The 15,943-nt window shown below is 48.8% G+C and overlaps 1 protein-coding gene across 3 annotated transcripts in view; it reads left to right on the forward strand.

Moving 5' to 3' along the window:
- Nucleotides 1-15,943, forward strand: part of usp20 (ubiquitin specific peptidase 20) — a 130,129-nt gene that overhangs the window by 66,466 nt on the left and 47,720 nt on the right. For all 3 annotated transcript variants that reach the window (XR_005943834.1, XM_041193962.1, XM_041193963.1), the window contains exon 2: nt 8,204-8,301. Coding sequence is in view for 2 of the 3 variants with exons in the window: in XM_041193962.1 (XP_041049896.1) it covers nt 8,221-8,301 (81 nt within the window). In the remaining variant the exon portion in view is untranslated. The remainder of the gene's footprint in view (nt 1-8,203; nt 8,302-15,943) is intronic.

The following is a 15,943-nucleotide window of genomic DNA, read 5'->3' on the forward strand; positions in this document are numbered from 1 at the left end:
CTGGGTGGGTGGGTGGGTCTGGGTGGGTGGGTGTGTGGGTCTGGGTGGGTGTGTGGGTGTGTGGGTCTGGGTGGGTGGGTGTGTGGGTCTGGGTGGGTGGGTGTGTGTGTGGGTCTGGGTGGGTGGGTGTGTGTGTGGGTCTGGGTGGGTGGGTGTGTGTGTGGGTCTGGGTGGGTGGGTGTGTGTGTGTGGATGTGTCTGGGTGTGTGTGTGTGGATGTGTCTGGGTGTGTGTGTGTGTGTGTCTGGGTGTGTGTGTGTGTGTGTCTGGGTGTGTGTGTGTGTGTGTCTGGGTGTGTGTGTGTGTGTGTCTGGGTGTGTTTGTGTGTGTGTGTGTCTGGGGCTGGGTGGGTGGGTGTGTGTGTGTGTGTGTGTGGCTGGGGCTGTGTGTGTGTGTGTGTGTGTGTGTGTGTGTGTGTGTGTGTGCATGTGTGTGTGGCTGGGGCTGAGTGTGTGTGTGTGGCTGGGGCTGAGTGTGTGTGTGTGGCTGGGGCTGTGTGTGTGTGTGTGTGTCTGGCTGGGGCTGTGTGTGTGTCTGGCTGGGGCTGTGTGTGTGTCTGGCTGGGGCTGTGTGTGTGTCTGGCTGGGGCTGTGTGTGTGTCTGGCTGGGGCTGTGTTTGTGTGTGTGGGGCTGTGTGTGGGGCTGTGTGTGTGTGTGTGGGGCTGTGTGTGTGTGTGTGGGGCTGTGTGTGTGTGTGTGGGGCTGTGTGTGTGTGTGTGTGGGGCTGTGTGTGTGTGTGGGGCTGTGTGTGTGTGTGTGGGGCTGTGTGTGTGTGTGTGGGGCTGTGTGTGTGTGTGTGTGTGTGTGTGGGGCTGTGTGTGTGTGGGGCTGTGTGTGTGTGTGGGGCTGTGTGTGTGTGTGGGGCTGTGTGTGTGTGTGGGGCTGTGTGTGTGTGTGGGGCTGTGTGTGTGTGTGGGGCTGTGTGTGTGTGTGTGTGGGGCTGTGTGTGTGTGTGTGTGGGGCTGTTTGTGTGTGTGTGTGGGGCTGTGTGTATGTGTCTGTGGGGCTGTGTGTGTGTGTGTGTGGGGCTGTGTGTGTGTGTGTGTGTGTGGGGCTGTGTGTGTGTGTGTGTGTGTGGGGCTGTGTGTGTGTGTGTGTGTGGCTGTGTGTGTGTGTGGCTGTGTGTGTGTGTGTGGCTGTGTGTGTGTGTGTGGCTGTGTGTGTGTGTGTGGGGGGGCTGGGTGGGTGTGTGTGGGTGTGGGGCTGGGGCTGGGGCCGAGGGGTTGGGGGGGTCGTGGGGGTGGGCAGTCGGTTGTGTGTTTCTCTCTGGGGGTGGGGTGTGTGTATTTGGCTCATGGGGGAGGGGTGTGTGTATTTGGCTGGGGGTGGGGGTGTGTGTATTTGGCTGGGGGGGGGGCGGCGCTGGTGTGTGTATTTGTCTGGGGGTGGGGTGGGTGCATGTGTGTGTGTATTTGTCTGGGGGTGGGGTGGGCGCGTGTCTGTGTGTGTATTTGTCTGGGGGTGGGGTGGGCGCGTGTCTGTGTGTATTTGTCTGGGGGTGGGGTTGGCGTGTGTCTGTGTGTGTATTTGGGGGTGGGGAGGCGCGCGTGTGTGTATTTTTCTGGGGGTGGGGTGGGTTGAGTGTGTGTATTTGTCTGGGGCTGTGGGTGGGTGTGTGTGTGTGGCTGGGGCTGGGGGGGGTGGTGGGTGTGTGTATGTGTGTGTGTGTCTGGGGCTGGGGGGTGTGGCTGTGTGTCTGAGTTTGGCTGTGTGTATGTGTGTGTCTAGGGCTGGGGGCGTTGCGTGTATGTGTGTCTGGGGCTGCGGGCGGGGGTGTGTATGTGTGTGTGTGTCGTGGGTGGGTGGGTGTGTGTGTGTGTCGTGGGTGGGTGGGTGTGTGTGTGTGTCCTGGGTGGGTGTGTGTGTGTGTCTGGGTGGGTGGCTGTGTGTGTGTGTGTGTGTGTCTGGGTGGGTGTGTGTGTGTCTGGGTGGGTGCGTGTGTGTGTCTGGGTGGGTGGGTGTGTGTGTGTCTGGGTGGGTGCGTGTGTGTGTCTGGGTGGGTGCGTGTGTGTGGCTGGGTGGGTGCGTGTGTGTGTGTCTGGGTGGGTGCGTGTGTGTGTGTCTGGGTGGGTGTGTGTGTGTCTGGGTGGGTGTGTGTGTGTGTGTGTCTGGGTGGGTGTGTGTGTGTGTGTGTCTGGGTGGGTGTGTGTGTGTGTGTGTCTGGGTGGGTGTGTGTGTGTGTCTGGGTGGATGTGTGTGTGTGTGTCTGGGTGTGTGTGTGTGTCTGGGTGGCTGTGTGTGTGTGTGTGTGTGTCTGGGTGGGTATGTATGTGTGTGTGTGTCTGGGTGGGTGTGTGTGTGTGTGTGTGGATGGGTGGCGTGTGTGTGGATGGGTGGCGTGTGTGTGTGTGTGTGTCTGGGTGGGTGTGTGTGTGTGTGTGTGTGTGTGTGTCTGGGTGGGTATGTGTGTGTGTGTGTGTGTCTGGGTGGCTGTGTGTGTGTGTGTCTGGGTGGGTATGTGTGTGTGTGTGTCTGGGTGGGTGTGTGTGTGTGTGTATTTGTCGGGGGGTGGGGTGGGCGCGCGCGCGTGTGTATTTGTCTGGGGGTGGGGGGCGCGCGCGTGTGTATTTGTCTGGGGGTGGGGGGCGCGCGCGTGTGTATTTGTCTGGGGGTGGGGGGCGCGCGCGTGTGTATTTGTCTGGGGGTGGGGGGCGCGCGCGTGTGTATTTGTCTGGGGGTGGGGGGCGTGTGTATTTGGCTGGGGGGGGGGGCGGCGCTGGTGTGTGTATTTGTCTGGGGGTGGGGTGGGTGCATGTGTGTGTGTATTTGTCTGGGGGTGGGGTGGGCGCGTGTCTGTGTGTGTATTTGGGGGTGGGGAGGCGCGCGTGTGTGTATTTTTCTGGGGGTGGGGTGGGTTGAGTGTGTGTATTTGTCTGGGGCTGTGGGTGGGTGTGTGTGTGTGTCTGGGGCTGGGGGGGGTGGTGGGTGTGTGTATGTGTCTGGGGCTGGGGGGGGGTGGCTGTGTGTATGTGTGTGTCTAGGGCTGGGGGCGTTGCGTGTATGTGTGTCTGGGGCTGCGGGCGGGGGTGTGTATGTGTGTGTGTGTCGTGGGTGGGTGGGTGTGTGTGTGTGTCTGGGTGGGTGGGTGTGTGTGTGTGTCTGGTGGGTGGCTGTATGTGTGTGTGTGTCTGGGTGGGTGTGTGTGTGTCTGGGTGGGTGTGTGTGTGTCTGGGTGGGTGCGTGTGTGTGGCTGGGTGGGTGTGTGTGTGTGTGGCTGGGTGGGTGTGTGTGTGTGTGTCTGGGTGGGTGTGTGTGTGTGTGTCTGGGTGGGTGTGTGTGTGTGTGTCTGGGTGGGTGGGTGGGGGTGTGTGTGTGTCTGGGTGGGTGGGTGTGTGTGTGTGTCTGGGTGGGTGGGTGGGTGTGTGTGTCTGGGTGGGTGGGTGGGTGTGTGTGTGTGTCTGGGTGGGTGGGTGTGTGTGTGTGTCTGGGTGGGTGGGTGTGTGTGTGTGTCTGGGTGGGTGGGTGTGTGTGTGTGTGTCTGGGTGGGTGGGTGTGTGTGTGTGTGTCTGGGTGGGTGGCTGTGTGTGTGTGTCTGGGTGGGTGGGTGTGTGTGTGTGTGTCTGGGTGGGTGGGTGTGTGTGTGTGTGTCTGGGTGGGTGGCTGTGTGTGTGTGTGTCTGGGTGGGTGGCTGTGTGTGTGTGTGTCTGGGTGGGTGGCTGTGTGTGTGTGTGTCTGGGTGGGTGGCTGTGTGTGTGTGTGTCTGGGTGGGTGGCTGTGTGTGTGTGTGTCTGGGTGGGTGGCTGTGTGTGTGTGTGTCTGGGTGGGTGGCTGTGTGTGTGTGTGTCTGGGTGGGTGGCTGTGTGTGTGTGTGTCTGGGTGGGTGGCTGTGTGTGTGTGTGTGTGTGTCTGGGTGGGTGGCTGTGTGTGTGTGTGTGTGTGTCTGGGTGGGTGGCTGTGTGTGTGTGTGTGTGTCTGGGTGGGTGGCTGTGTGTGTGTGTGTGTGTCTGGGTGGGTGGCTGTGTGTGTGTGTGTGTGTGTCTGGGTGGGTGTGTGTGTGTGTGTGGCTGGGTGGGTGCGTGTGTGTGTGTCTGGGGCTGGGGGGGGTGGTGGGTGTGTGTATGTGTGTGTGTGTCTGGGGCTGGGGGGGTGGCTGTGTGTCTGAGGGTGGCTGTGTGTATGTGTGTGTCTAGGGCTGGGGGCGTTGCGTGTGTGTGTGTCTGGGGCTGCGGGCGGGGGTGTGTATGTGTGTGTGTGTGTCGTGGGTGGGTGTGTTTCTGTCTGGGTGGTTGTGGTGGGGGGGTGCGGTTGGTTGTGTGTTTCTCTCTGGGGGTGCTGGGGTGTGTATTTGGCTGGGGGGGGTGTATTTGGCTGGGGGTGTGGGGGGGGCGCGTGTGTGTGTATTTGTCTGGGGGTGGGGGGTGTGCGTGTGCGTGTGTATTTGTCTGGGGGTGGGGGGAGCACACGCGCGCGTGTGTGTGTATTTGTCTGGGGGTGGGGGTGTGTGCGTGTGTGTGTATTTGTCGGGGGGTGGGGTGGGCGCGCGTGTGTGTGTATTTGTCTGGGGGTGGGGGGCGCGCGTGTGTATTTGTCTGGGGGTGGGGGGCACGCGCGTGTGTATTTGTCTGGGGGTGGGGGGAGCGCGCGTGTATATTTGTCTGGGGGTGGGGGGGTGTGTATTTGGCTGGGGGGTGCGGCGCTGGTGTGTGTATTTGTCTGGGGCTGGGGTGGGTACGCGTGTGTGTGTATTTGTCTGGGGGTGGGGTGGGCACGTGTCTGTGTGTGTATTTGTCTGGAGGTGGGGTGGGTGTGTGTCTGTGTGTATTTGTCTGGGGGTGGGGTTGGCGCGTGTCTGTGTGTGTATATTGGGGGTGGGGAGGCGCGCGCGCGCGTGTGTGTGTATTTTTCTGGGGGTGGGGCGGGTTGAGTGTGTGTATTTGTCTGGGACTGTGGGTGGGTGTGTGTGTGTGTCTGGGGCTGGGGTGGGTGGGTGTGTGTATGTGTGTGTCTGGGGCTGGGGCGGTGGCTGTGTGTCTGGGGGTGGCTGTGTGTATGTGTGTGTCTGGGGGTGGCTGTGTGTATGTGTGTGTCTGGGGGTGGCTGTGTGTATGTGTGTGTCTAGGGCTGGGGGCGTTGGGTGTGTGTGTGTCTGGGGCTGCGGGTGGGGGTGGGTATGTGTGTGTGTGTCGTGGGTGGGTGGGTGTGTTTCTGTCTGGGGGGTGGTGGTGGGGGGGTGCGGTTGGTTGTGTGTTTCTCTCTGGGGGGGCTGGGGTGTGTATTTGTCTGGGGGTGGGGGGGGTGCGTGTGTGTGTCTATTTGTCTGGGGGTGAGGGGTGCGTGTGTGTGTGTATTTGTCTGGGGGTGGGGGGTGCGCGTGTGTGTGTATTTGTCTGGGGGTGGGGTGGGCGCGCGTGTGTGTGTATTTGTCTGGGGGTGGGGGGGCGTGCGCGTGTGTATTTGTCTGGGGGTGGGGGGAGCGCGCGCATGTGTGTGTATTTGTCTGGGGGTGGGGGGGTGTGCGTGTGTGTGTATTTGTCGGGGGGTGGGGTGGGCGCGCGTGTGTGTGTATTTGTCTGGGGGTGGGGGGGCGCACACGTGTGTATTTGTCTGGGGGTGGGGGGAGCGCACGTGTGTATTTGTCTGGGGGTGGGGGGAGCGCGCGTGTGTGTGTATTTGTCTGGGGGTGGGGGGGGTGTGCGTGTGTGTGTATTTGTCGGGGGGTGGGGTGGGCACGCGTGTGTGTGTTTTTGGGGGGGTGGGGGGGTCGCATGCGTGTGTATTTGTCTGGGGGTAGGGGGAGCGCACGCGTGTGTGTGTATTTGTCTGGGGGTAGGGGGGTGTGTGTGTATTTGTCTGGGGGTAGGGGGGTGTGTGTGTATTTGTCTGGGGGTGGGGGGGTGTGCGTGTGTGTGTATTTGTCTGGGGTGGGGGGGTGTGCGTGTGTGTGTATTTGTCTGGGGTGGGGGGGTGTGCGTGTGTGTGTATTTGTCTGGGGGTGGGGGGTGTGCGTGTGTGTGTATTTGTCTGGGGGTGGGGGGTGTTCGAGTGTGTGTGTGTATTTGTCTGGGGGTGGGGGGGGGGTCGAGTGTTTGTGTGTGTATTTGTCTGGGGGTGGGGGGTGTTCGAGTGTGTGTGTGTATTTGTCTGGGGGTGGGTGGGGGTGGTCGAGTGTGTGTATTTGTCTGGGGGTGGGGGGGTTGTGGTCGAGTGTGTGTATTTGTCTGGGGGTGGGGGGGTTGTGGTCGAGTGTGTGTATTTGTCTGGGGGTGGGGGGGGGTCGAGTGTGTGTGTGTGTATTTGTCTGGGGGTGAGGGGGGGGTCGAGTGTGTGTGTGTATTTGTCTGGGGGTGGGGGGGGTCAAGTGTGTGTGTATTTGTCTGGGGGTGGAGCGGGGTGTCGAGTGTGTGTGTATTTGTCTGGGGGTGGGGCGGGGGGGTCGAGTGTGTGTGTATTTGTCTGGGGGTGGGGCGGGGTGTCGAGTGTGTGTGTATTTGTCTGGGCGTGGGGGGCGGGGGTTGAGTGTGTGTGTATTTGTCTGGGGGTGGGGCGGGGTGTCGAGTGTGTGTGTATTTGTTTGGGGGTGCGTGCCTCTGTTTGTTTCCCCAGTGACCCTTATCCAGCATCACCCACACTTTATCCTTATGATCACATGAATGTTCAGATGTTCTGTCAAAAAACATTAAAAATAAAACCAAAGGCAAAATACTAGGATTGCTGGAAACTGACAGAAAACGCTGGGAGTACTCAGCAGCTCCTCAGAAGAGAAACGAGTTAACGTTTCAGGTCCAGCATCTTTTTTCAGAACGTCTGAAACATTAACTCTTGGTTTTTCTCTTCCCCAGGTGCTACCAGAGCAGCTGAGTATTTTCCAGCATAATACTTTTTTAATGGTAAAAGCTAAATACCTAACCACTTCAACGATCTGTCCGGCACCAATGGGGTCTGGATGGAGAAGGCTGTTGAGAATGAACGTACGTGGGTTGGTATCAAAGAATATGTATCAGCTGCATTTACTACCTGGAGTCTCTGTTCTTGCTCTATCTGAGGGAGCCTGTGCAGGATTGCACATTCTCAAAGCCCCCACAGTCAGCCCAATCAGGACTCATTCTGGGTTTGGTTTTCTTTTGGATTGAGAATTGTTTCATAGAAACAAATCTGGTCACCATTAATTGTGGTTCTTGCACAACAGGATGAGGTCAGCTAGGGAACTGGTCCTTCAAAGTGCTAGAGCGACATTATGTCCCTGTTCATTGTCCTTAGGAATGATTTTAGTTTAATACTAATTTACTGCAAAGGCCAAGCAACACATTCATAAAGATGCATCTTTCTATGTTACAAGGTGCCCATGACTGGTAGATTGAAAGTTACAGTCAAACTGTTTTAATAATCACCTGAATTTGTCTTTAGTGGCTGTGAATTAATCCAGTGAGTAGCTGAGCCCCATGAAAGCCTCTGCTTCAGTCCCAGGTCTATACTGAACAAGTTGACTTCACTGAGCTGAAGTTTGGGTGTTGTACGATTGATTTGTGTGTTGTGGAATAGAGAGATCAAAGTTCAGCCAGGATCCCAGCTTCGGATCACTATCCAACAGCTCCTGCTGGAGGTGCCTGTACGTGGACATTGTGTGGTGCAGTGACTGGCTCAAAAGGAATTGTAATCTTAACAATGAGTAAAAGTTTTCTGGGTTGGGGGTGGCGGGGGGAGAGAATCAAAGGACAAAACTACCTTTTAATCATCATATAATAAAATTCCCGTTGCTAGTGATGCTGTATGTTCTGAAGTGAGTTGCAGCCTTACAGGGGTGTTCTAAGGTAAACATCTTGTTTCACCTTCAGATCTTTGGTATAGGATTACTGCATAATGTGCCATATTTTATATGGTTTCCATACACATGGTAATGTTTCTATATGTTTACAATTAAGTTGTGATATCATTGTGGTGTGTAAACTTTGGCTTTGAAAGGCATCAAAATGTGGAGTTGGTGTCAAACATGCTGCATGAGATCAATGAAATATATTTAAGATGTCTGGCTGGACGTTTTATTTGAGAGTTAACTGTTCAGTCGACTGGCCAAGATGTACTTCATGTTCTGAATCTTTCCTCTTAGAAGCAGCTTAGTTTGTGTTAATAAGTACTGTATTTAATAAACTAGCTGAAGTTGAAGACAGATTAATTCACTTCTCTGCTTAGTATCTAATAGTAATACTGGGGCAGCCTATAAATATAAGTAATGTTTTGACCTTCACAGCTGTATTTCTTATTACAGTGCAGAAGTTTGCGAAGATGTCCAATGCTGCTGATATCTGTCCTCATCTGGATTCAATAGGCGAGATCACTAAAGAGGAGTTGTTACAGAAATCAAAGGTAAAAGGATTGCAGATATTGATTGAGTGGGTCAGGCACATGCTGCATAAAGCATATGCAGCCTGAAATGTTATGGAAGCATTTTATCACTACTGGTACTGGATAATATTTACACTGCCGTATTAGCAATAATTGTGTAGATAATGTGGCCATTATTAATGTTCCTTCTTAGTCATATTTTTGGCTCAGTGCAGCACTTTCTCCTCCAAATCAGAAGGCTTTGGATTTAAACTCCATTCCAGACAAGTAAGCACTAATCTACTGTACTGGTGTGTCCGCCTACTGATCGAGTGAGTTTGTCTTTTTGGATAAGACATTAAACTAACCCATCTAATGTAATAGACTCCATGGCACTATTTGAAGATGATCAGGGGTAAAATAGAAATGTATAAGGAAAGGAATATAGATATAATATAAATTGCTCATTTGCCAACTTCACAGAATAATGGGTGGAGTTAGCAAATTCAATCGTTGGAGTACAGTAAAATTCACAGTTCTTTTTAAATAAATCAAATTCTGGTTTATTGATCAGTGGTCCTACTATTCTGTCCCATGAGGCATGAACACCCCTATTCTCTGGCACACTGAACAACGTCATTTGAGGTCTACAATTGGAAGAGAAATGCAGGCAATCTGAGGTGCGTTACACTGGACCTTCTTGCTGCAAGCCCTACTGTTGATGGATACATTTAAGACATCACTTATCACTCCACCAATCAGAGCGACAAAAGCAAAGTACTGTGGATGCTGCTAATCTGAAATAAAATCACAAAATGCTGGGTCAGAAAATGTTGAGAGAGAAGCAATTAATATTTCAGGTCTGTGACCTTACATCCCTAACTTTTCCTAGTTCTGATGAATTAGGTTTTGGAAGAGTGGGCAGAAGAACAAAAGGGAAGGTGTGTGATAGGGCAGGGATTCTAAAGGCCAAAAGGAGTGGTAATGGGATGAATAAATAAAAACAAAAGGTGTCTCGGAGGTGTGAATGGTAGGCCCTAAATAGCTGCCATCTGAGAGCAAAACCAAGGAAATGAGAGGAACAAACCAAACCAGCAAAGAGAAACAAAACAAAATGGGAGGGAGAGGTTATGACCTAAAATTGTTAAATTCAATGTTGAGTCCAGAAGGCTGCAAAGTGTCCAGTTGAAAGATGAGATGCTATTTCTCAAGCTTGCGTTGAGCTTCATTGGAACACTGCAGCAGGCCAAGGACAGAAAGGTCAGACTGGAAGCAACATGGGGAATTAAAATGATAACGTGTCTGGAAGCTCATGGTCGCACTTGCAGACTGAATGAAAGTATCCGAGTTGCTGAAGCACATGAAAGGACGAAAAAGGTTTTTTTTTTTTGTTTTAAGGAGCGGGCAAGGCGAAGGGTGAAATGAAACTAGACTAGGACAGTTTTGAGATAAGTGAGTCAATGCTGCTATAGAGAGATGTTTTGGGTATGCAATAGCAACAGCATAGAATGACCCTGTTCATCATTCTGTTGGAAGATGGTTGATCTGTAGGTCAGTTTAATGTATCTACCCTTGCTACCCTTGTCTCTAACAAATTTATTGAGCTCAGTTTTGATTATCCCAGTATGCACAGCCTTTTGGGAAGTGTATTCTGGATTTACGCTCCCCACTTGGTGAAAATGTACTTTCTGATTTCGTTCTTAAATGGCCTAGCTCTAATTTTAAGATTAATCCCTCTTGTTCTGAATTTCTCCACTGGAGGAAATAGTTTCCTGTGTCTATCTATCCACCTTTTTAATCTCTCTTAATTGATGATCCAATTCAGGTCTTTAAAACAATGTTCCATTTGCCTTTTTGATTACTTTTTGTACTTGTGCACTAGCTTTTAGCGATTTGTGAACATCCGTGCCTAAATTCCTTTACTCCTGTACAGCTTCAAGTCTCTCACCATGAAGCTTCCTCTTTCAGATTGGGTAACCTCACTCTTCCCCACTTGAATTCTATCGGGCACAGTTTTACTCACTTATACATGTCCCTTTACATCTTCCTTCTGCCACTTACACAACTTACCCTGCCTCTTAACTTTTTATTATTTGTAAATTTGCATGTACGACACTCTTCCTTTGTCCAAACCGTTCATATATATGTATATCAAAAACCTGGAACTCTTTCCTAATGAGCGTACATACACCACATGGACTGCAATGGTTCAAGGCGGCAGCTCACCTCCACCTTCGCTTGGGCAATTAGGGATGGGCAATAAATGCCCACACCCCATGAAAAATAAATAATTAAAAAAAGAAATGCAGAGGTCTCAGTACAGATCTCTGGAAGGCAGATACTGTCAAATTATTTCCAAGATAATCTTATTTAAATTCTCATTCTTCTTTGAGTATACTTCATGTTCTATTGATAGCTTGTTAATCCAACTGAGACAATCAGGCCTAACTTTTAAGTAAATTTTGACCTTTCCTAACTTACACGATAGGGCATGCCTACAAGCAGCAAGCTTCAGTTATTTTAATCTGCAGGAGCCATTTAAATGTCAGTAATGCACAAATCCCCTCCTTCAGAATTTAAGTGAAGGGCACTAGTTAATGCATGCTTAATCTGTTTTTTTAAATGATGTAACTGCATTCACAAGGAGATAACATGTTGTTTATTCCAAAAACAGACCTGCGAAAATGGTGGGCAAATGAAAAGTAGATAAAGCAAACCTTCATGTCAACTAACAACTACTGTGTTTAAAGTTGAGGAATATTTACGCAGGCAGCTAAAGAGATGATTGAACACCATGTATTAAATCTAATTCCTTCTGCCCCTGCCACCGGCCCATTGTTCACGTCAGTACAGACCCCAAAGCCTACAGATACTTATGAAAATAAGGACCTGGACTTTTGCAGAGCAGCAGCTGTTTGTCAGATGTTTGCTAAAAATAAGTACTACTTTATCATGTTACGTTACTCCACTGTGAATTTGTCAAAACCCTGTGTCTTGAGTGATTTTGTGAGTTAGTAATAAATACTTGCCACTGAAGATCATCCAATCAGCAGAAATTGCTCCTGCAATAACTTGTACCACATCTTCTTTTCCCCCATTACATTTAATACATTTTTTTAAAAAAATGTAATTCAGTAAGCTGTTATCTTTTCTTACAATGGAGTGGAAAAGCTTTTAAACTGCTAACACTATAGGGTTTGCATTGCATTCCATAGATAAATTAATTATGCATCCATCATTTTGTCCTCTTCGATTGATGAGCAGTAATAGAATTTGTAAAGCCGATTTGCTGGCATATATGTAATCTTGACAGATGCCTCCTTTTTGAATTTGAGTTCCACAATCTAACTTCAGAATTGGGCTGACAAGTGTGGAGCAAATGTTACTTTTTACAAGTGCCAGGCAATGACCATCTCCAACAAGAGAGAATCTAGCTATCGCCCCATGATGTTCAATGGTACTACCATCACTGAATCCTCCACTATCAACACCCTGGGGGGGGGTTACCATTGACCAGAAACTAAACTGGACTAGCCATATCAATACTGTGGCTACAAGAGCAGGACAGAACAAGTAACTCACCTCCTGACTCCCCAAAGGCTGTCCACCATCTACAAGGCACAAGTCAGGAGTGTGATGGAATACTCTCTCCTTGCCTGGATGAATGCAGCTCCAACAACACTCAAGAAGCTTGACACCGTCCAGGACAAAGCCGCTTGATTGGCATCACATCCGTAAACGTTCACTGCCTCCACCATTGCAGCAGTGTGTACCATCTACAAGATGCACTGCAGGAATTCACCAAGGCTCCTTAGCACCTTCCAAACCCATGACCACTACCATCTAGAAGGACAAGGGCAGTAAATAGATGAGAACACCATCACCTGGAAGTTCCCCTCCAAGTCACTCACCATCCTGACTTGGAAAGATATTGCTGTTCCTTCACTGTCGCTGGGTAAAAATCCTGGAACTCCCTTCCTAACAGTACTGTGGGTGTACCTACACCACATGGACTGCAGTGGTTCAAGAAGGCAGCTCACCACCGCCACCTCATGGGCATCTAGGATGGGCAATAAATGCTGGCCCAGCCAGCAAAGCCCACAACCCATGAATTTAATTTTTAAAATATTTCAGTGAGCAAATACCTATTCAAGCCTTCCAATTTTGGGCTTGGGCATGATAAAATCACCACAATGCAGCTTTAGTGTTGTGTGCACATGCACTTTCCCCGTTTTGGCACATGTACAAGGCAAGATTTAATGAATTTCAGAATGTACAGCATAGAAACAAGTTGCTCTGCCTATTTGGCCTATGCTGGTGTTTATGCTCCATGTGAGCCTTCTCCCACCTCTCTTCATTTCACCCTATCAGCATATCATTCTATTCCTTTGTTATTCCTGTGTTACCTAGCATCCCCTTAAATGCATTTGCCTGAACCACTTGTGATTTTTCTAAATATTCTCCAGATGAAGAAATTTCTCCTGAATTTCCTATTGGATTTATTAGTGACCATGTTATATCTTTTGTCTCTCCCCACAAGGAGAGATTAAACAAACAACAAATGATGTATGTTAACCCCTGTTTAGCATTGTTTTGTGAAGATAGTTGTTTGCATTTACCCAAGCATCTTTTCTTGTTTCTTCCAAAATTATTTTGCTGATTACATCTGATGTTTTTCTCCTTGAGAAGGAACTATTTGCTTGGTTGATTTTATCTAATTTTTGTAACCTGTATCGGAAGGGGGGTGCGGGGGGAAATGGTGAGGCAGATGACATTGGCAAGGGAGTTATCGGTAAATTAATATTGTGACTTTCCTCTGGCCTTTTTAAGATATTCTTTTAATCGATTACCAGTTCTAAATTGCCTTCATGTAACTGTATAAACCTATTTCATTTTCTATCACAGCTGAAATACTATCAGACTTTCCTCACTTGTGAATAAAGAATGCAATTTCTTTCCTATTTCCATTCTTCCCAGTACAATAAGCTGTCTGTGAAGCATTCACTGATCTCCAGCATTGGCACAGGCCAATGCAGACAGTACTGATATTATGTCAACTAACATGACTTAATGGTAGCACAAAAGCAAAATACTGCAGATGCTGGAAATCTAAAATATAAACAGAAAAGGCTGGACATACTCTGGTCGGACAGCATCTGTGAAGAGAGAGACAGTTTGTGTTAACGCTGTTACTCTCTTCACAGGTGCTGCCTGACCTGCTGAGTATCTCCAGCTGTTTCTGGCTCAATTATAAAATTCTTCAAAAACTTTCTATTGGGTACCTCCCAACTATAGCACAGGTAGTGTGGACAATAAATAATGTTGCCCAGCTCCGTTCGTTTTCTGCACGAGATCGTACAAACATACGAATTAGGAGCAGGCGTAGGCCACTCGGCCCCTCGAGCCTGCTCCGCCGTTCATAAAGGTCATGGCTGATCTGAATGTAATCTCAATCCCACATTCCTGCCTACCCCTGATAACCTTTCACCCCCTTGTTTATCAACATCATTGTTTACTGATCCATTTACCTGTTTCTACTGCATCTCGTAACAGGCGTGATTTGGTACTTAATGATATAAAGCTGAGAGTTTCAAAGGACTCTTTTATCTGCAAAACGGAAGATCTGATAGAAGTATTTAAAGTTACAGAGGGCTTTGCCAGGGTAGGTGTGAAGTAACTGTAGGTGTGTGCAGAATAAGGGAATATCAATAGAAGGTAGTCACTAAGAGATCCAATGAAGAATTGAAGACAACACTGTTTATACAGTGTTGAAAATGTGGAACTCCCTGCAATATGGAGTTGATGCAAGTAGCATTGATACAAATATGAGGAAGAAATTAGAAATGGTGTCAGGCTAGGAAGAGGTAATTAAATTGGGAGGGGGGGGTCACATGGAGTTCAAGCATCAGTTAGACAGAATGTGGTGATTTGGCCCTCATCTATCTGTAGGTTCCATACAACTCTATGCTCAGCCTCTGTATCTGATCTGAGTGAATGACGTGGACCAAAAAAGGAACTAAATTAAGGATTGAAAATGGCTGCTATGAAACCATGGTGTTTCCCAAGTCTGATGCCCAAACTATTCATTATCTCCTTTCACGTTGGTGTCTCAGTACCACAACATTACTTCCTAAGGGGTTTCTATCCAGCCTGCTCCAAACCTTACCCGGCACTGCTTTGAAACCACTTGTTAGGTGTGAAATTTCTTTACAACTTTAATGCTAATGCAGAGTGATTTCTGCTTGGCATAACTATTAAGTCGGTGTAAGTTCAGTCTGGGTATCCTTTTTTGGGTTCCTCTGCACTCCATTGCTGCTCATTACCCAGTGCAGCATGACCGACACTAGGAACTTGATGGGTGGCGGGTTCTGGATGTAAACTTGCATCCTGTCATTCCAAGGCACAGTGTGTTGAGCTGCAATGTACAGCCTACTCAAGGCCTTCACTGGAGTCTTTACCAGCATCAGTAAAATAAGCTGACTGAAATAAATTTTCTGGTGCAATGAAATCTTTGAATAAGTGCAACCTTCTAACAGCAATGAAGAAAGTTAAGAAATACGATCTAAGGCTTTAAAACACTGAGCATGGGTTAGAAAATTGCAGCACACTGACAACAGTAGTGAACCTTAAATGGGTCCTGAAGTTAAAAGGAATTAAGGTGGTTTTTAAAATAGCAATTCTCTTCCTGTCAAGAACATGTAGTTGTGGTATTATAGATTTTGTACAAAAGTTCATCTTTTCTTTCAAATGGACACAGGGAACCTTTAAAATGGTTGTCAAAAATCGCTTGACCTTTTACAACTGCAATGTTTGTCAAGCTTCTGGAAGGGTCTGGGGGATTGCACTTAAACACACCCAAACAAATGAACACATTTGAAATACAAAACACGTTTCCACAAGGGTGCACAGAAACTCATTGACAGTGGTTTCCCTGAAGGCATCAATAGATCTTTCCTATCTCACCAAACCTGAAAGAATAGAAACCATTCAAGTTAATGGCTGAAATATTTTAAATATTGATTACCTTGGCTAAAAGAATGGGACCATGTCCCAGACCAGGACTAATCCAAGACTTATTATCGAAGTACGATTTGACAGTGAAATAGCAGCCGTTTTGAGCTGAATAAAGTCTGGCTGAGAACAGCCATTTTGTGCAGAACCCCAGGAAGAACTGAGAGATATCATCTGAGGGGGTTCTTGGCCAAGGGAGGGCAAAGAGGAAGGTATTCAGAAATCATCTAATGTTCTGTCAAAAGAGATCAGGCAATCTACAAGTACCATAACCGCAGAACTAGTGAGGAGCAAGAAATCTCCTCTTCTCTCATAAATGTCTCTCTCACAAGCCACTGACGATTTGACTGCAGCCCTTCACTCCAAACAACCAATTCTTCAACTGCAAGCTATGGCCTGCTTTGACATCTTAAAGGACTGAACTGAATTTCATCTTTACACGTATCTTTTATCCTTATTTGCATTTAATCTTTATATATTTAGTAACTTTGTTACTTTTACCTACGTAACTTACAGCAGTGTTGTAATAAACTAACCTTTATCTTATTTAAGACTAAAGCTTTATTGCTGGTTATTTTTAAGTTGCAAGTTAAACGTCAGCTACATACACACATGCTTAGCTCATGGGCGACTTTGACAAAATGCCATAATTTGGTTTGAATTTCATTGCGAA

This window comes from Carcharodon carcharias, chromosome 8 (assembly GCF_017639515.1).
Source record: "Carcharodon carcharias isolate sCarCar2 chromosome 8, sCarCar2.pri, whole genome shotgun sequence".
Classification (NCBI taxonomy): domain Eukaryota; kingdom Metazoa; phylum Chordata; class Chondrichthyes; order Lamniformes; family Lamnidae; genus Carcharodon; species Carcharodon carcharias.